The sequence below is a fragment of the Staurois parvus genome, unplaced genomic scaffold (assembly GCF_062004578.1).
Source record: "Staurois parvus isolate SC_StPar_1 unplaced genomic scaffold, SC_StPar_1.0 ptg001766l, whole genome shotgun sequence".
Classification (NCBI taxonomy): domain Eukaryota; kingdom Metazoa; phylum Chordata; class Amphibia; order Anura; family Ranidae; genus Staurois; species Staurois parvus.
The window spans coordinates 97,501-117,409 of NW_028319562.1; the positions used below are offsets into that span (position 1 = coordinate 97,501).

The 19,909-nt window shown below is 48.3% G+C and overlaps 1 protein-coding gene across 1 annotated transcript in view; it reads left to right on the forward strand.

Annotated features, from left to right (window-relative positions):
* The window catches only part of LOC149434347 (zinc finger CCCH domain-containing protein 18-like), a 110,295-nt gene extending 96,058 nt beyond the window's left edge, over window positions 1-14,237 (forward strand). The window contains exons 13-17 of the mRNA XM_089663775.1: window positions 316-476; window positions 723-955; window positions 3,653-3,749; window positions 9,571-9,664; window positions 13,290-14,237. Coding sequence (XP_089519901.1) covers window positions 316-476; window positions 723-955; window positions 3,653-3,749; window positions 9,571-9,664; window positions 13,290-13,491 — 787 coding nt within the window. The 3' untranslated portion in view covers window positions 13,492-14,237. The remainder of the gene's footprint in view (window positions 1-315; window positions 477-722; window positions 956-3,652; window positions 3,750-9,570; window positions 9,665-13,289) is intronic.
* Window positions 14,238-19,909: the final 5,672 nt, after the last annotated feature.

The window sequence follows — 19,909 nt, forward strand, 5'->3', positions numbered from 1 at the left end:
AGTGTCCTTAGTGGGCAGAGTGACAGGGTTTCTTTAATCTGTGTTTTCATAGGCATTTTTGTATACATTTTCATTTATTGCATTGGGGAGCATTGTGTTGTCACTAGGACAGGAAGTTAAGTAAACCTTCAGCAGGAACACAGTTTGACTTTAGTGAATATTGCTGCATTGACACAACTCCATGTGTCTGCTGTCTAGTTAATACAGAGATTTTTTATGTATTTATTTATTTTAATTCTGAATTTTTTCTGTACAGCTGAAGTCTGTCATGTGTGATTGCTCCCCACTCGCTCACGTTCTTTGTCTTTTCACCAGGTCGCTCAGTGTGAGCAGTGTCTCTTCTGTCTCCAGTGTTTCCTCCAGCAGCAGTTCTGTGCGTAGCGCTGACTCGGATGACATGTACGCCGACCTCGCCAGCCCCATCTCCTCAGCAAGCTCACGCTCACCAGTTCCATCACAGCAAAAGAAAGAAAAAGGTACCTGAGCACTTATCTTATCCCCTTCCTGCCTAGCCCATTCAACAGTGGCTTTATGCCAGGGGGAAAGAAGAGTCAGCCATTTGTGTAACCCTTATGATTGGCTGTCACAGTGGCCACATGATTGGGCCTAGCAGGCTCTTCCCGCTGCGAGCCACCTGCAGAAAACTACTGGAGGGTGTGGATACAAGACCAGTCATCCTGTACAATTCAATCCCATTGCATTTATATCTGTTGTCTTTTTAGGTTCTTCTGACAAAACCAAAAAGGAGGGCCAGCGGCCTAAAGAGGAAAAACGAGCTCGGGAAGATGAAAAACGAGCTCGGGATCCTGCTGCACAGACGGCAAAAGCTGCAGCTGTCACAAAGCCATCAAAGCCGGTCAGCGCTCCAAAAATATCCGTTCAGCCTGCCGCCCCTCCGCCGGCCCAGAGTGGTTTCAGTGCCCACAAGGAAATCAAACTGACTTTGCTGAGCAAGGTGATGTCCTTTTGTATTATCAGGGTGTCATTTAATCTGGAGTTTCTTTTTTTTTTTAGTTGACAACTAGCTGAGCCTCACTGGGATCCTACAGCAAACCTGTACTTTGTTTATAAAGTACATAAGTAGACTATATACAGTCATTTATTAGGCAGCAGAACAGAGAAGTCACACCATAGTCATCATTTCATCTTGGGACCCTCCAGTTCCCCAAGGAAAAAGGGCTGAGGTGAAATACTAACCAACTGCTAACACAGCACCACACGGGGAGGGGGGGAGAGAAAAAGGGAAGACAGTGACAGGGTGCACAGGGTCCACCCAAACCCACATAAAGTGAGAGGGGAACAAAACACCCGCAACAGGAAGTGGGTACCTCTCCCAGAACAGTCCACCAAGATGGAGGGGCTGTCAGCCACAGAGAACCCAGGGTGTTTGGTCATGTATCCCCTGTGCGATAACTCACAATCCATCCCATGCCTGAATGGGGCTGTGGCAGCCGACCCTGCATGGGGTTAGGGATTTGCATGCTCTTGTGGGTGACTTCTAGGATCTTTATTATCCAGCCTATCGCCCAGTTCAGCTGTTGATTGTAGATCAATGAACAAAAAAAAAGAACCCTGCTAAAAGAATATTTGAAGAACAAAGAGTCCCAGTAGGGAGCTAGGTCCTTACCCCTCAACACAAGGCAAAAAACTGAGCTGCCTCTTGCAGGTGGGGGTTTGGTCACCAGCAGGAGCCCATAGGTTGTGGTTTTGTTTTTTTGCTTAGTATTCTACTTCTGAAGGTGGTGCTATAACCCAGCAGTCAGAGATAACAGCATTGCTATGTCCTTCAGTGATCTCAGAGAAAAGGATTTTATGGTGAGGACGAAAAAAAAATCCCATTTATTCTTGGTGGGACATTTTCTTTAAAAAGAGAATGACCAACTGAAGCTTTTTTTGGCTGTGCTTTTCTTGTGGGTTACATAGTCTGGCTGAAGAAAAGACAAAAGTCCATAAAGTTCATCCATTAAAAAAAAAAAAAAAAGTTATAATCCTATACCAGGGGTAGGCAACCTGCGGCTCTCTAGCTGTTGTGGAACTACATTTCCCATGAGGCATTGCAACATTACAAAACTGACAGTTACAGCTATGACTTGCAGAGGCATGATGGAATTTGTAGTCCTGCAACAGCTGGAGAGCCGCAGGTTGACTACCCCTGTCCTATACCCACAGTTGATCCAGAGGAAGGCAAAAAAAAAACCCAGCAAAGCATGATCCAATTTGCTCCTGCAGGGGAAAAAGTCCTTCCTGATCCCCCGAGAGGCAATCGGATATTCCCTGGATCAACTTTACCTATAAATGTTATATCCAGTTATATTCTGTGTATCTAAGAAACAATCCAGGACTTTTTTTAATGCAATCCACTGAGCTGGCCAGAACCAACTCTTGAGGGAGATGTACATGAGTACATTTACTTTTGTCGTCCTGTGACCCAGAGTCAGCTGATAGCAATACATCTGCAGCATATAAAGGTGAGTATGTATGTTTGTTTTTTTTTACAAGACCCCATACTTCCTATTAAATCATTGCACCATATTGTCATCATCATCATCAGGGCCGTTTAGGTGTAAGTCAGTCTGTAAGGGAAAGAGATCACAGAACTGAAGGTGGTGACTGTCCTGACTGGAGGGCATTGCCCTGGGATTTGTATACACCAGAATATTATATAACAGCGGTAGATTTCTCATCTGGTGCTCTACACAGCTCACTCCATAGCGGCAGCGCATTCATGGAATTCCGACCCTGTACTCAGTCATTACTAAGTTGTCATTAACCAGCAATGAAAGACGGAGAGTCCTGGCACATGTCCAAGGTGAATAATATCCAGGGAACCGCAGGAGCGGCCTGGAAAGCCCATTCACACCACACTGCACACCACACGATGTGAGCTGTACTTTCCTGTGCCGGATTGCTTTATACACGGAAGAGTTTGTAGTGAAGGACAGGACATGCCTGGAAATCGCAACCTTTTTCCTAGCTCACCTAATATAAACAATCTGTCCGGTTAATAAAAATGAATTATGATAGCTGTTAAAGAGAACCTTTCATTGTGTGCATTATATTTATGTAAAGGACTCCCCCTCATATACTCTCCTTACCAGCTCTTCCTTGCAGCTCCCTCCTCTTCTACAGCTAGCAGGATCATCCGACATCTTCAGTTATTGGGGAACTTGTGACCTTATCACTCGAGACAGTGCTATGCCTAGCGGCCAATCACCAGGCCCAATTACGGTCACGTCACCAGGGGACTGGCATCAGCTCTCCTAAGGGGTCTTCATTTTCAGGAATTACTACAGAGGAAGTGCAGGGTAAGATGACCCCGTGGGGGTCCAAAAATATGCTTTTTAGGGTCGATGGCACCTTGCCCCATTAAAATCAACATGGAATCTACCATGGCTACTGATCCCCTTTAGCATTAATAATTTGATTCTGTGAAACGTTTTTTAAAGCTGAAGTGTAATGTGCACATCCATGTGAGTTTGGTGTCCATAACTAGTTAATAAATAAAAATAAATCTGGTGTGGATAATAAAGGTCATGGCAGTCGGGATTCTTTGTCACCCTTTCAGTTTCTGCAGTAAATCTCGTGCAAGGGTGACCCGGCTGTATCTTCTCCATTGGCCTCCATCTCATGAAATGATCTCTCCTCCTTGCAGGGCACAGATAAAGGGAGTAGGAAGAGATATGAACCTATGGATAAAGACCGGCCGAGTTCACCGCCCGCCAAAAAGTCCAACCAGTCTCCAGATCGGGGTAAGTAAGACACACAACTGATGTCTATTCCTCTTCACACTGAGAGGGCTGTACGTCTTAAAGGGCCACTCTGCGCAAAACTGATATTTCAGTGTTTGGTTCTGCTGGTGAGTCTTACTGAAGAGATCTTTGTCATACATTTTTTTTCTCTATATGATACAATACAGAACAGCGAAAGTCCCATTGGAATCAACCTCTGCACCAGATGAGCTTACACTCTAGTATCCCTGTGCAGTCACACACACTCTTATACATTTATAGTATATAGCTCTGATCTATATATACTGCAATGCTTTACAGAGAACACAAAGCCAGTCACATCAGTCTCTGCAACAGAGGAGCTTACATTCTATTCTCCCCCAGTCACACACTATTATTATTATTCATTTATATAGCGCCGACATATACCGCAGTGCTGTACAGAGAACACTGAGCCAGTCACATCAGTCTCTGCACCAGAGGAGCTTACATTCTATTCTCCCCCAGTCACACACTATTATTATTCATTTAAATAGCTCTGGCATATACCGCAGTGCTGTACAGAGAACACTGAGACAGTCGCATCAGTCTCTGCACCAGAGGAGCTTACACTCTAATGTCCCCCCACAGTCACACACTATTATTATTATACATTTATATAGCTCTGACATATACTGTAGCGCTGTACAGAGAACACTGAGTCAGTCACATCAGTCTGCACCAGAGGAGCTTACACTCTAATGTCCCCCCACAGTCACACACTATTGTTATACATTTATATAGCTCTGACATATACCGCAGTGCTGTAGAGAATACTGAGCCAGTCACATTAGTCTCTGCAGCAGAGGAGCTTACACTCTAATGTCCCCCCACAGTCACACACTATTACACATTTATGTAGCTCTGACATATTCCAAAGCACTGTACTGTGAATGACTTTGCTTTTTTGTACAGCACTGTGGCATATGTCAGAGCTATAAAAATGTATAATATATAGTGTAACTGTGAGGGTACATTAGAGTGTAAACTCCTCTGGTGCAGAGAATGATGTGACTGGCTCAGTGTTTTCTGTACAGCACTACGGTATATATCAGCGCTATATATATGTATAATAATGTGTGCCAGTGCAGGGACATTAGAGTGCAAGCTCCTCTGGTTTAGAGACTGATGTGACTGGCTCAATGTTCTCTGTACAGCACTGCGGTATATATCAGTGCTATACATATGTATAATAGTGTGTGACAGTGCAGGGACATTGGAGTGTAAGCTCCTCTGGTGCAGAAACTGATGTGACTGGCTCAGTTTTCTCTGCACAGCGCTACGGTATATGTCAGGGCTATGAAAATGTATAATAATCGTGTGTGACTGTGCGGGGGACATTAGAGCGTAAGCTCCTCTGGTGCAATGACTAGCTCATAGCTCTTGGTACCGTGCTCATGGAACAAGCTATAATTTGTCCTCGGCTTGAGGTGACTGGGGTGTCCCTGGTGCGATTGTCAAGTTCTCACACTCCAGCCTTATCTCCTCATCTCACACCGGCTCGCTGACATGCTGCTCAGGGTTCCTCTTGGCGTATTGTTATTCCACCATCAGGGTTATTTTTAGCAGGCCGCTGACATAGCAAGGCTTTCCTTCTTAATGGAACAATCTATTTTAGAGTTAAATAAACTATATTTATAAACACTTTAATTTTAGAAGAAATTATATTTTTAACAGACAAGATATAAACGTATCTCTTATTTTAGTATATGCAAATTCAAGAATTTGAAGAGATGCTATCCTGAAAAGACGTAATGTAATGCTGACGATACAATCTTTTACAATACTTATTTACGTATTCTGACATCTTCCCTGTTCAGATGTGATCTTAAAATGAACTTCTCTTCCCTCTTCCCTTACACCTTGGCAGGCTCATGGCGCTGTGGCAGTGCATGTTTTAACGCAATACAAAGATGTAAATGGGCCCCCCACAAATAAAATTGACGCTTTTACCTCAAAAGGGGCAAATTTGAAGAGATGCAGTGCTCTGCTTCCAATCCCATATACAAGTCACCCTCCGAAGACACCGGTGTTAAGCGCCATGTCTGGAGCTCACCCTATCCCTTGCGTGCTAAAAACATGCCGGAAAATATAAAAGCTGACAACTCTAGGTCTGGATTCACACTTGTGCATTGTAGGCCCGCGCAGAATTGCCTTCTTTCCCGAAACGTACTGCCTTTCTTGCGGACGCCCCCCCACATCTGTGTGTGCACATTTTAGCATGCGCCAAAAGGCATGGTGCAGCACGATTTCTCAAAAGGGTCATTGACGACTTTTGAGCATTTCTCATATGTAGGGAAGCCCTTTAAAAGGAATGTGCTACCCTGCATACGACATATGAAAATGCACTGAACCACGCGCGTGCTTCGATCGTGTGAATGGAACCTTTGTATATGCAAACATTACTCCAGACTAATGGACAGAGTCCCATCCTGGGACCTCCTCCTCTGACACATTCCACCCACGAGTCTGGGCTAAACCACTTGCCTACCGAGCACTGTTACCCCGTTCCTGCACAGGTCAATTCTCACCTTTCAGCGCTGTTGCACTTTAAATGACAATTGTGCGACCCTGTACACATATGAAGTTTTTATATGTATAAAAAAGTGCAGCACTAAGAACACACAGTGTATATATCAAGTGGAACAGTCAAGTACAACATATAAATGTATATAAAACTTGCTCATAAAATAGGAAATCAACAAGAAGTAAAGTCCGTGAATAGGTGTGATATTCATAGAATATCACAGAATATCACATCTATTCACAGACTTTACTTATTTTCCCATTTTATGCGCAAGTTTTGTATACATTTATATGTTGCACTTGACTGTTCCACTTGATATACAGTTGTGTTCAAAATAATAGCAGTGTGTTGAAAAAAGTGCATAAAGCTCAAAATCCTTCTAATAGCTTTTATTTCCATCCACACAAATGCATTGGGAACACGACACATTCTATTCCAAATCACAACATGAAGAAAAATATATCAAATTTGTGTTGTTCCTCAATTGAAGAAAAGTGAATATTAGACGGTTCAAAAAAATCGCAGTGTTTGTATTCTTCTTTACAAACTCAAACATTCACTATATAAACTGAGAAATGTTTGAAGATTTTGCTTTCCTTTGAATCACTTAATGAATATTTGGTTGTAGTCGCACTTTCTGGGAACTGCTGTACATCTGTGTTGCATGGAGTCACCCAACTTCTGGCCCCTGTGATCAGGTATTCCAGCCCAGGATGATTGGACCACATTCCACAGTTCTTCTCTATTTCTTGGTTTTGCCTCAGAAACTGCATTTTTGATGTCACCCCACAAGTTTTCTATTGGATTAAGATCCGGGGATTGGGCTGGCCACTCCATAACGTCCATCTTGTTGGTCTGGAACCAAGATGTTGCACGTTTACTGGTGTGTTTGGGGTCGTTGTCTTGTTGGAACACCCATTTCAAGGGCATTTCCTCTTCAGCATAAGGCAGCATGACCTCTTCAAGTATTCTGATGTATTCAAACTGATCCATGATCCCTGGTATGCGATAAATAGGCCCAACACCGTAGTATGAGAAACATCCCCATATCATGATGCTTGCACCACCATGCTTCACTGTCTTCACAGTGTACTGTGGCTTGAATTCAGTGTTTGGGGATCGTCTGACAAACTGTCTCCGCCCACTAGACCCAAAAAGAACAATCTTACTTTCATCAGTCCACAAAATGTTGCGCCATTTCTCTTTAGGCCGGTCAATGTGCTCTTTGGCAAATTGTAACCTCTTCAGCACGTCTTTTTTCCAACAGTGGGACTTTGCGGGGACTTCTTGCAGATAGTTTGGCTTCACATAGGCGTCTTCTAATTGTAACAGTCCTCACAGGGAACGTCACACCTTCTTTCATCTTCCTGGAGCTGATTGTTGGCTGAGTCCTTGCCATCTTGGCTATTCTTCTATCCATTCCAATGGTAGTTTTTCGATTTCTTCCACGTCTTTCAGGTTTTGGTTGCCATTTTAGAGCATTTGCGATCATTTTAGCTGAGCAGCCGATCATTTTCTGCACTTCTTTATATGTTTTCCCCTCTCCAATCAACTTTTTAATCAAGGTACGCTGTTCTTCTGAACAATGTCTGGAACGACCCATTTTCCTCAGAATTTCAGAGAGAATTGCACTGTAACCAGCATGTACAACATTTGCTGCCTTCCTTCCTTAAATAAGGGCAATAATTGCCACCTGTTTTTCAAAGAATGAATGGCCTCACTAATAGAACTCCACACTGCTATTATTTTGAACACGCCCCTTTCAATGAGTGATTCAATTACACAGAATCAGCAGCATGCATGTCATGACTGTTGGGTCTGTTGGATTTCTATTACTCTACTACATCTGCTAGGAAATTATTTGCCATGTAGAAATATCATTTCTACCAAAAACAGTGATTGATCCGGTTAGTGATGTCTGACTGCTATTATTTTTAACACAACTGTATATACTGTGTGTTCTTAGCGCTGCACTTTTTTTATACATATGCTTGTAGAGATTGTTACCTATACCTTGAATGCTAGCTGCTTTAATATTTGCACTAGCGCTCTCATCTGTATATTTTATATAGTGGTGTGGCAGTTATCAGGGACACTGACTGGCAACAGTATGTGTAAAAAAAACAAAAGAAAAAACTTTTTTCGGTACTACTTTTTTTCATTGTACTACTGTGGGCAAGTGATCAGGATTTGTTTTTTAATGTACACATTATGATTGCTTATACCAACGAATTTCATTGGTATAAGCAAGCATTTTTACTGAATGAAACCGATTCGTTCAGTATTTTTTGTTGTGATCAGCTGAGACTGGCCATAGCTGATCCTATATTACAGATGAGCTGTGATTGGCCTAGTCTGTACATGTGATCAATGTGACCAATCACAAATCGCAGCACAGTTGTAAGCAATGAATGGCATGAAATTAAGCCATTCATTGTTTACAACTGTCCTGTGATCTGCTGTGATTAGTCACAGCAATCACATGACACTGGTGTAGTGATCTGTCATCCGTGTTCCATGGGCATGGCTGGTGAGAGATCGCTCCGGAGCGCAGCCAGATCCTGGGAGGGCGTCATATGACACTCCCCCAGAATAAGAGGGTTCCCGCTCGGCTGTCATATTTCAGTAGGCCTGGCGGGAAGGAGTTACAGCAGATCTTCACCATAAACCTAACCTCCTCTCTTTCACTTGTGTACTGTATATTGGTTTTCAAATCTTAATTCACTTTATGGCAATTTTTTTTGTGTTGTGTATAGTATGTGAGACGTGATTTCACCTTTTTCATAGGCCGTTTGGAATGTAAATTTTATTTTAGGACTATAGTGTTTGGACTTTAGGGCTCAGATTTTGGAGGTGGATTTAGGTTTTCTTTTCGTAAACACCAGAGATGAGGGCTGTTTTTCATCCAGATCAAGTAGCCATCCTCCGAGGTCTAGGGAACATATATCAGAATGGATAGGTGGGCCGGGCTTAATGCCATCATATTCCTGAGATGAGTGATAATGGAAGAGATTTGAATCCTGTTGAGAAATATAATTTCCATCTCTAGCTTCAGTTCAGTTTTATGGGTAGGTGATGGAGACACCTGAAAGGGTGGCTTCCCCCTTGTTGCATAAAAGTTGTTGTTTTAACATTTTCCCAGACAATGTGACCAAACCGATCATTGGGAAGTAGTGACATCACTGCAGCTTGAGTGGAGGTGCATCCACAGTGCTATTAAAGTTCTGAAGAAGGCTTTCTGGCTTACATTTTGGTTCTTGTTTTGCATTGCTGTAGCGCAAGATCGTAAACAACCTGGGAAGCCCCTTTCACCAAAACCGGAGCGCCAGCGGATTCCAAATGCCAAGCCATCCCCCACTCAGCCAGACAGGTAGTTAACTAAAGGGGAAAATTGTGTATCTCTTGATCCCTCCCTCTCTCCCTCCCTCTGTCCCTCCCTCTCCCTCCCTCTGTCCCTCCCTCTCCCTCCCTCTGTCCCTCCCTCTCCCTCCCTCTGTCCCTCCCTCTCCCTCTCTCTCCCTCCCTCTCCCTCCCTCTGTCCCTCTCTCTCCCTCCCTCTGTCCCTCTCTCTCCCTCCCTCTGTCCCTCTCTCTCCCTCCCTCTGTCCCTCTCTCTCCCTCCCTCTGTCCCTCTCTCTCCCTCCCTCTGTCCCTCTCTCTCCCTCCCTCTGTCCCTCCCTCTGTCCCTCTCTCTCCCTCTGTCCCTCTCTCTCCCTCCCTCTGTCCCCTCTCTCTCCCTCCTCTGTCCCTCTCTCTCCCTTCCTCTGTCCCTCTCTCTCCCTTCCTCTGTCCCTCTCTCTCCCTCCCTCTGTCCCTCTCTCTCCCTCCCTCTGTCCCTCTCTCTCCCTCCCTCTGTCCCTCTCTCTCCCTTCCTCTGTCCCTCTCTCTCCCCTCCCTCTGCCCCTCTCTCTCCCTCCCTCTGTCTCTCTCCCTCCCTCTGTCTCTCTCCCTCCCTCTGTCCCTCTCTCTCCCTCCCTCTGTCCCTCTCTCTCCCTCCCTCTGTCCCTCTCTCTCTCCTCCCTCTGTCCCTCTCTCTCCCTCCCTCTCTTCTCCCTCTCCCTCCCTCTGTCCCTCTCTCTCCCTCCCTCTGTCCCTCTCTCTTCCCTCCCTCTGTCCCTCTCTTCTCCCTCCCTCTGTCCCTCTCTCTCCCTCCCTCTGTCCCTCTCTCTCCCTCCCTCTGTCCCTCTCTCTCCCTCCCTCTGTCCCTCTCTCTCCCTCCCTCTGTCCCTCTCTCTCCCTCCCTCTGTCCCTCCCTCCCTGTCCCTCCCTCTGTCTCTCCCTCTGTCCCTCCCTCTGTCTCTCCCTCTGTCCCTCCCTCTCTCTCCCTCTGTCCCTCCCTCTCTCTCCCTCTGTCCCCTCCCTCTCTCTCCCTCTGTCCCTCCCTCTCTCTCCCTCTGTCCCTCCCTCTCTCTCCCTCCGTCCCTCCCTCTCTCTCCCTCCGTCCCTCTGTCCCTCCCTCTCTCTCCCTCTGTCCCTCCCTCCGTCCCTCTGTCCCTCCCTCTCTCTCCCTCTGTCCCTCCCTCTCTCTCCCTCTGTCCCTCCCTCCGTCCCTCTGTCCCTCCTCCGTCCCTCTGTCCCTCCCTCCCTCCTCTGTCCCTCCCTCCCTCCCTCTGTCCCTCCCTCCCTCCCTCTGTCCCTCCCTCCCTCCCTCTGTCCCTCCCTCCCTCCCTCTGTCCCTCCCTCCCTCCGTCCCTCTGTCCCTCCCTCTCTCTCCCTCCCTCTGTCCCTCACTCTGTCCCCTCCCTCTCTCTCCCTCTGTCCCTCCCTCTCTCTCCCTCTGTCCCTCCCTCTCTCTCCCTCTGTCCCTCCCTCTGTCCCTCCCTCTCTCTCCCTCTGTCCCTCCCTCTCTCTCTCTCTGTCCCTCCCTCTCCCTTCCTCCCTCTCTCTCCCTCCCTCTGCCCCTCCCTCTCTGTCCCTCCCTCTCCCTTCCTCCCTCTCTCTCCCTCCCTCTGCCCCTCCCTCTGCCCCTCCCTCTCTCTCCCTCCCTCTGCCCCTCCCTCTCTCTCCCTCCCTCTGCCCCTCCCTCTCTCTCCCTCCCTCTCTCCTCCCTCCCTCTCTCTCCCTCCCTCTCTCTCCCTCCCTCTCTCTCCCTCCCTCTCTCTCCCTCCCTCTCTCTCCCTCCCTCTGTCTCTCCCTCCCTCTGTCCCTCCCTCTGTCTCTCCCTCCCTCTGTCCCTCCCTCTCTGTCCCTCCCTCTCTGTCCCTCCCTCTCTCTCCCTCTGTCCCTCCCTCTCTCTCCCTCTGTCCCTCCCTCTGTCCCTCCCTCTCTCTCCCTCTGTCCCTCCCTCTCTCTCTCTCTGTCCCTCCCTCTCCCTTCCTCCCTCTCTCTCCCTCCCTCTGCCCCTCCCTCTCTGTCCCTCCCTCTCCCTTCCTCCCTCTCTCTCCCTCCCTCTGCCCCTCCCTCTGCCCCTCCCTCTCTCTCCCTCCCTCTGCCCCTCCCTCTCTCTCCCTCCCTCTGCCCCTCCCTCTCTCCTCCCTCTCCCTCTGCCCCTCCTCTCTCCCTCCCTCTCTCTCTCCCTCCCTCTCTCTCCCTCCCTCTCTCTCCCTCCCTCTCTCTCCCTCCCTCTCTCTCCCTCCCTCTCTCTCCCTCCCTCTCTCTCCCTCCCTCTGTCTCTCCCTCCCTCTGTCCCTCCCTCTGTCTCTCCCTCCCTCTGTCCCTCCCTCTCTGTCCCTCCCTCTCTCTCCCTCCCTCTCTCCCTCCCTCTCTCTCCCTCCCTCTGTCCCTCCCTCTCCCTCCCTCCCTCTGTCCCTCCCTCTCCCTCCCTCCCTCTGTCCCTCCCTCTCCCTCCCTCCCTCTGTCCCTCCCTCTCCCTCCCTCCCTCTGTCCCTCCCTCTCCCTCCCTCCCTCTGTCCCTCCCTCTCCCTCCCTCCCTCTGTCCCTCCCCCTCCCTCCCTCTGTCCCTCCCTCTCCCTCCCCTCTGTCCCTCCCTCTCCCTCCCTCTGTCCCTCCCTCCCTCTCTCCCCCTCTCTCTCTCCCTCTGTCCCTCCCTTCCCCCTCCCTCTCTCCCTCCGCCCCCCTTCTCTCCTCCGCCCCCCCTCTCTCCCTCCGCCCCCCCCTCTCTCCCTCCGCCCCCCCTCTCTCCCTCCGCCCCCCTCTCTCCCTCCGCCCCCTCTCCCTCCCTCCGCCCCCTCTCCCTCCCTCCGCCCCCTCTCCCTCCCTCCGCCCCCTCTCCCTCCCTCCGCCTCCCTCCCTCTCCCCCTCTCTCTCCCCCTCTCCCCCTCTCTCTCCCCCCTCTCCCCCTCTCTCTCCCCCTCTCCCCCTCTCCCTCTCTCTCTCCCCCCCTCTCTCCCCTGCTCTTCCCCCCTCTCCCCCTCTCGATCTCTCCCTCCCTTTCTCTCCCCCTCTCGATCTCTCCCTCCCCTTTCTCTCCCCCTCTCGATCTCTCCCTCCCCTTTCTCTCCCCCTCTCGATCTCTCCCTCCCCTTTCTCTCCCCCTCTCGATCTCTCCATCCCCTTTCTCTCTCCCTCCCCTTTCTCTCTCCCTCCCCTTTATCTCTCCCTCCCCTTTCTCTCTCCCTCCCCTTTCTCTCTCCCTCCCCTTTCTCTCTCCCTCCCCTTTCTCTCTCCCTCCCCTTTCTCTCTCCCTCCCCTTTCTCTCTCCCTCCCCTTTCTCTCTCCCTCTCGATCTCTCCCTCCCCTTTCTCTCCCCCTCTCGATCTCTCCCTCCCTTTCTCTCCCCCTCTCGATCTCTCCCTCCCCTTTCTCTCTCCCTCCCCTTTCTCTCCCTCCCCTTTCTCTCCCTCTCTCGATCTCTCCCTCCCCTTTCTCTCCCCCTCTCGATCTCTCCCTCCCCTCCCTCTCTCGATCACTTTCTCGCAATCTCAATGTCTCCCTCTCGATCTCTCGATGTCTTCATGTCTCCATGTCTCCCGATCTCGATGTCCCTCCCTCTCTGTCAATCGATCTCGATCTCCCGATTTCGATCTCTCTCTCAATCAGCAGAAGTGTAATCCTAATGGGTTGTGCTTTTAATTCACTGTAATTCTTTTTCCTCAGGAAACGTCCTACTTCACCACCTCCAAAGAGCTCCAGCAAAGTCACCAGCATCCCCGGTAAAGCTCCAGAAGCTGCCCCAGCCGCAGGCGCCAAGCCTGGGAAACCCAGTACGTTATCACGCAGGGAGGAACTTCTCAAACAGCTCAAAGCTGTGGAGGATGCCATCGCTCGCAAGCGGGCCAAAATACCCAGCAAAGTATAGCGAGGCTGGCGAATACAAAGGCTGGGCCGCCACCCCGAATCTGACGAGGAACTACAAGTCTCAGCACGCCTCACGGCCCACAGCAGGACTTAGATTCCCCAACAGTTTCAGAGAAGCAGGTGTCCTATTTGCCGTCTTGATAAACTTATTGATTTACTTGTGTGTTTCAAGAGCAACTGTGGCGGTCGTGTGGATTTTGGACTCCCCTTATCATTTTTAGTTTTGACTGAAAATTTTGTCTTATTAATTGGAAATGCCTGGCACGAGGAGACAATGAAATGCCTGCCATCCTTTGTAATCTCGGCCTACACTGGGCTGAAGAGGACGGTGCCTGACACTTTGGATAATCAGCTGTCACATGACTTCTCCAAATGCCTGTTTTTATTTTTTTTTTTTTCTGTTAAGTAGAATTTCCTCATCTCTGGTGAGAAAAGGAGCTTCTCCAAGAAAACAATGCCCCAGACCTCCAGCTCGATGTCTCGCCCTCTTCTGGTCTCGTTGAAAAAGAAGGAACATTTATTAATTTTTGTTTTCCTCTTTTGTGTTCCATTCTTTGACAAAAAACTTTGATGTTTGTATAAAATGGGCCCCTTGTAGTCAGTAAAAATGTGAGTGGGGAAGGAGACACAGCGAGGGACGTTTTAAGAAGGCAACACCTCGCTCTTCGTTTGGTTGTATATCTGTTGACTTGAGACCTATTTGGGGAGGGGGAATTTATCCCGGAAATAAAGTATTTTGATAAAACAGTTCCTTTTATTGTTTTTTTGTTTTTTGTTTTTTTTTTTCATTTTCATGAAAACACTCAAACGCTGTTTTCTGGGTAAAGGATGATGAGGGCATCAACCTCTTACCTTTGCAGTCCTGATGTTGAAGATCCAGCTCTGTGAAATCTTTTGGTGCTCTGAAGTAAATTACAAGGATGAGAGTGCTACAAAACTTGAATGAGTCCAGTGAGATTTTTTTCTCATAGAAGAGGTTAGAAAGCCAACCCGATTTGGGAGCCTAAATCCCCCCCCTCCCCATCAGGGCCCACCAGGAAGTCTGTCACTGCGGTCAGTCTGGTGACCTCCAAGTGGCGTTTTACTATCTGTTGACTGCAACGATTGTCTGATAACTTTGTAAATTTACCAGCAGTATTCAAGCCCCCGATGAAGAGGAAAATTTGAGTCCACAAAACACATTTAGATTTTTTAGCTCTTGAATCCACTGTTGTCTTCCCCTGCATTCTCCTCCCTTCCACTCTCCACTCATCTCGAATCCACTGTCCTCTTCCCCTGCATTCTCCTCCCCTCCAATCTCCACTCCTCTCTAATCCACTGTCCTCTTCCCCTGCATTCTCCTCCCCTCCACTCCTCTCTAATCCACTGTCCTCTTTCCCTGCATTCTCTTGCTCACTACTCTCCTCTTCCTCTGCACTCTCCTCTCTACCACTCTTCACCTCTTTCTAGTTCATTGTCCTTGGTGCCTCCTTCCCCTGCACTCAGCTCCCTTCCACTATCTTCTCTGTTCCATATCACTCCTCACTTCCACTCTAATCTCCATTGTGGGCCCTACCATTCTCCACATCTCTCTAACTCATTGTCTAAATTGCACCTTTTCCCTGCCTCTTTCCCCTGCACTCTTCTCCCTGCCTCTTTCCCCTGCACTCTTCTCCCTGCCTCTTTCCCCTGCACTCTTTCCCCTGCACTCTTTCCCCTGCACTCTTCTCCCTGCCCCTTTCCCCTGCACTCTTCTCCCTGCCCCTTTCCCCTGCACTCTTCTCCCTGCCCCTTTCCCCTGCACTCTTCTCCCTGCCCCTTTCCCCTGCACTCTTCTCCCGGCCCCTTTCCCCTGCCCTCTGCTCCCCTGCCCCTTTCCCGTGCACTCTGCTCCCCTTATACTGTAAATACTTCCGGTTGGCAAGGTTCAATCAACAAATAAAATAGTTCAGTGGCTCTCTTAATTCTTGACAAGTGTTCTGGCTTTGATGGTAAAGGAGAGCTCTAGACAGCAGATCCAGTTTCTCTTTTCTGATTTATGAAGACTGTGTTGACGGAAAACTTCTGACCAACAAAAGAGGTCTATGGGGTGGTTGATTGGATGTCACAGATACCATAGGTATTCATATCTAAATCCCTACAGTCATGTGACCTTTATATTATTGACCAGAACGAAATTGCCTTTTAAATGAATCCAAATATGATGGGTATCAGTTGGCTCTTTCACCTAGGAGAGGTGAAGGGCCTAATGTGCTCCAATACCCACTAGGATATTGGTGTTTGGCCTAAAATACTTTTAATTAACTGATAGAGATAAATATGCTTTTATTCAGGCTGCTCTTTTATCATCTTAGGAGTTATTATATACACATATAAAGTTTTTTGTTTTACCAGAAAATATACAGGTGAAACTCGAAAAATTAGAATATCGTGCAAAAGTTCATTTATTTCAGTGCAGCAACTTAAAAGCTGAAACTAATATATGAGATAGACTCATTACATGCAAAGCAAGATAGTTCAAGCCGTGATTTGTCATCATTGTGATGATTATGGCTTATAGCTCATGAAAACCCCAAATCCACAATCTCAGAAAATGAGAATATTTACATGCAATCAATATGATAATGATGTTTTGGAATACAGCTAAAAGTTTGTGTAAGATTGGGATGCTGTAAAGTTGTTCAAGAAGGGTCACGACTGCTCCTATCGTTACAAAATCTCATGGAAGACTTAAAGTAGCCCATAGATTATGCAATTATCTTTCCATTCACCATGGGTAAAAGGAAAGAAAATTGCTCGATTCTTCCATCACCACGGTCAGTGGTGCCAGAACACAATGATCACTGCCAGCTGCTATAGGCGCTGGCGATGATCACATGAAGAAGATTGTATTGAAGTCAATCAATGGATCAACTTCAGTACAACCAGCCTGCTCATAAATGGATTGAATCTCAGCTGGTCCTGCTTATCTGGCTATGATTTGCTCCATCTATGGTCGGCTTTAGGACCTCTGAACAATGTGGTTGCCTGGCCCTCTCAAGCAGCATTTTGGGGTGCCCAATCCACATTATCATCGCATTCTCAACTCCAGAGAGGTACTACCGACCCTCGCCTTACCCTACACTTGATTCTGATTCCTTCCCTTGGGGAAGGTCTCTCAGAACCACCATCATACCAGCAGGGATAGGATAAAGTCACCCATCCCAGCCAGAGGGTCACAATGACAGTGGAGCACCTCTACTGGACACTGATAAAAACATACTACACTTGATCTTAGCCAAAAGGCTGTGAAGCAACTTCTTTTAAAGGGTCACTCTACTTACAACTGATTTTTCAGTGTTTGGTAGATACTGGAAAGTTAACCCCGTGGTGGTGTCTTCTTCTCTCTTGGGGACACTGTTGATGAGACTTTTGTGTTGAGTTTTCTGGCTCTGCTCACCTGACACGGACACTGCCATGGCTGATTTCTCTTGAAAAGGCAAAAATCCTGGCTTTCATGGTGATCTGATGGCTTCAATATTCTGAGTTAATGAAGGAGGATGCATATCAAAGTTGCTGACCACGGCGACTACATGCTTCTTCTTCTTGGTGCTCTTAAAGTGGACCTGCCTTGACCTATCTGTGAGGAACCTCAGATTGAAACTGCCATTCCTAGAGAAGTGGGGCTTCCTGCTAGATGAGAGGAAAGTGATGACATTAAGTTCTGGTTCACACTGATGCGGTGCGGAATTCTCAGCATTTTCAGTGCGAATTCTGCACCGCATCAGATTGCACCCCGTTCATGCGAACCGTTGCGGGGGTGTATGTTTTGCGATGTGCAGAATTGGATCGTATTGATGTGAATACCCATGCGATCTGATTCTAGTATGGACCCAAAAAAGGGTCATGCACGTTTTTGGTGCAGATGAGGTGCAATTAGAGCCATACAAAATGTATGGCTTTGTGATGGAGGTGTAGGTGGGACAGAACACACGCGGAGAGCAGTGGGCGCACAAGGTTTTTATTGAGGGATTTGGGACACTTGATCGGTGCAGCAAGGGTTAAGTCCGGGGCACTCAGCAGAGGGACAGTTCAGGCTACAACAGGGCAGTTCAGACAGACAATGGGTAATCTGGGCACACAGCAGAGGGGCAGTTCAGGCAAAGATAAACCGGGCACAGCAGAGGGGCAGTTCGGGCAGGTAATGGGTAATCCGGGCACTCAGCAGAAGATAGCTCTGGCAGGCAGGATAATCCGGGCACACCGCAGAAGGCAGCTCTGGCAGGCAAGATAATCCGGGCACACAGCAGAAGGTAGCTCTGGCAGGCAGGAGGTCCGGGCACTCAGCAGAGGGCAGTTCATAGGGTAGCAATCCAGGGACTCGCCAGCCTGCAGTGGCCTCAGCAGAGGAATTCTAGGCAGATAGGCACCAACTCCTCACGGGTCTTCAGTGGGCTGTGTGTCTTGACCGCAGCTTCAAGACTACACAGGCAATATAGGACTACAAGTCCCAGCAGTGCGCAAAGCACAGTTCAATGCATCTCCTACTTAGGCCTGCAGCCAGGAGTGGCTCTGTACATCCTGACTCAAGCTCTGCCATTCTAATAATCCTTCTCCCCACATAGGGACAGTATATGGCCCTCTCAATTGACCAAGCCCCAAGCTCCTGGTACCGACACGTCTGGCTTTTCAGAGCCCCCATGCTGACACCATGCTGTCTGTGCTCCCTACTGGGATAACTTTCACCTCCCACCCCCTGCGGGGCACAAGAACTTCAAATTATAAACAAAGCAGACAAGCTGACTGTTGGCCACATGTGATAACAAAACAACACAAAAATATTTCTGCTGTCTGTCGCAGGCTCCAATCGCACCGCACACAAATCGCATGCGATATACCGAGCAGCACGTATGTGAACCCATTAGGGAAAGGTGCAGCTTCCCTGCTGTTGAACTAGACTGCAGCCTGAGAATCAGAGTATGCCAGCTGAGGTTTCTCACACAGGTTTCTTTTATTTTCACAATGATTCCTTTCAATAAGAAGGAGATAAATTGCAACTTAGTACAAGAGCACTGGGGTCCGCAGAGGTGGAGATCTGCTCCTAGCTCCACCCTGACAATATTGTATCGTTTTCTGTCGCAAAATTTCTGGGAAAAGCAGCCAATAGAGTGAATCGGTGTATAATTCTGCCTCCTCATACCATAAAATCCAGAATTTGGAAATCCTGGGACGGTGGGTCACCTTTCTGGTAGGAGCTGTGCATATTCTGGATATGGTGACCCAGGACAGATCTTGCTTGTTCAGTTATTTTATTGAAGCGGCTCGTTTATCACGTTGGTACAGCAGTTTTATTGCTGATCATGCACACTTGTCTTGCTGGAGCAGGTCGTTTATCCTGGTGGTGCAGGCCATTATCCTGGTGGTGCAGGCCGTTTATCCTGGAGGAGCAGGCCGTTTATCCTGGTGGTGCAGGCCATTTATCCTGGTGGTGCAGGCCATTTATCCTGGTGGTGCAGGCCATTATCCTGCTGGTGCAGGCCGTTTATCCTGGTGGTGCAGGCCATTTATCCTGGTGGTGCAGGCCATTATCCTGCTGGTGCAGGCCGTTTATCCTGGTGGTGCAGGCCGTTTATCCTGGTGGTGCAGGCCGTTAATCCTGGTGGTGCAGGCCGTTTATCCTGCTGGTGCAGGCCGTTTATCCTGGTGGTGCAGGCCGTTTATCCTGGTGGTGCAGGTCGTTTATCCTGGAGGAACAGGCCATTTATCCTGGTGGTGCAGGGCCATTGATCCTGGTGGTGCAGGTCGTTTATCCTGGAGGAACAGGCCATTGATCCTGGTGGTGCAGGCCGTTTATCCTGGTGGTGCAGGTTGTTTATCCTGGAGGAACAGGCCATTTATCCTGGTGGTGCAGGCCGTTTATCCTGGTGGTGCAGGTCGTTTATCCTGGAGGAACAGGCCATTTATCCTGGTGGTGCAGGCCGTTTATCCTGGTGGTGCAGGTCGTTTATCCTGGAGGAACAGGCCATTTATCCTGGTGGTGCAGGCCATTGATCCTGGTGGTGCAGGTCGTTTATCCTGGAGGAACAGGCCATTGATCCTGGTGGTGCAGGCCATTGATCCTGGTGGTGCAGGCCGTTTATCCTGGTGGTGCAGGTCGTTTATCCTGGAGGAACAGGCCATTTATCCTGGTGGTGCAGGCCGTTTATCCTGGTGGTGCAGGCCATTTTTCCTAGTGGTGGTGCAGGACAGTTGTCAAGCGCAGATGCCACACAATCAATGTATGTAGAGCCAGTGAACACGGGGGAATGGCACCCGGCCAACTTGATTACAGTAACAAGATAACAAGACACACCTGAGATTACATCACACATAAGCAAATATAAACCTTTTTATGTGATATATTTCATAATGGATGGGGAATTAGAGAACACGTCTCTGATCACATTGGTCCACCTAAAACC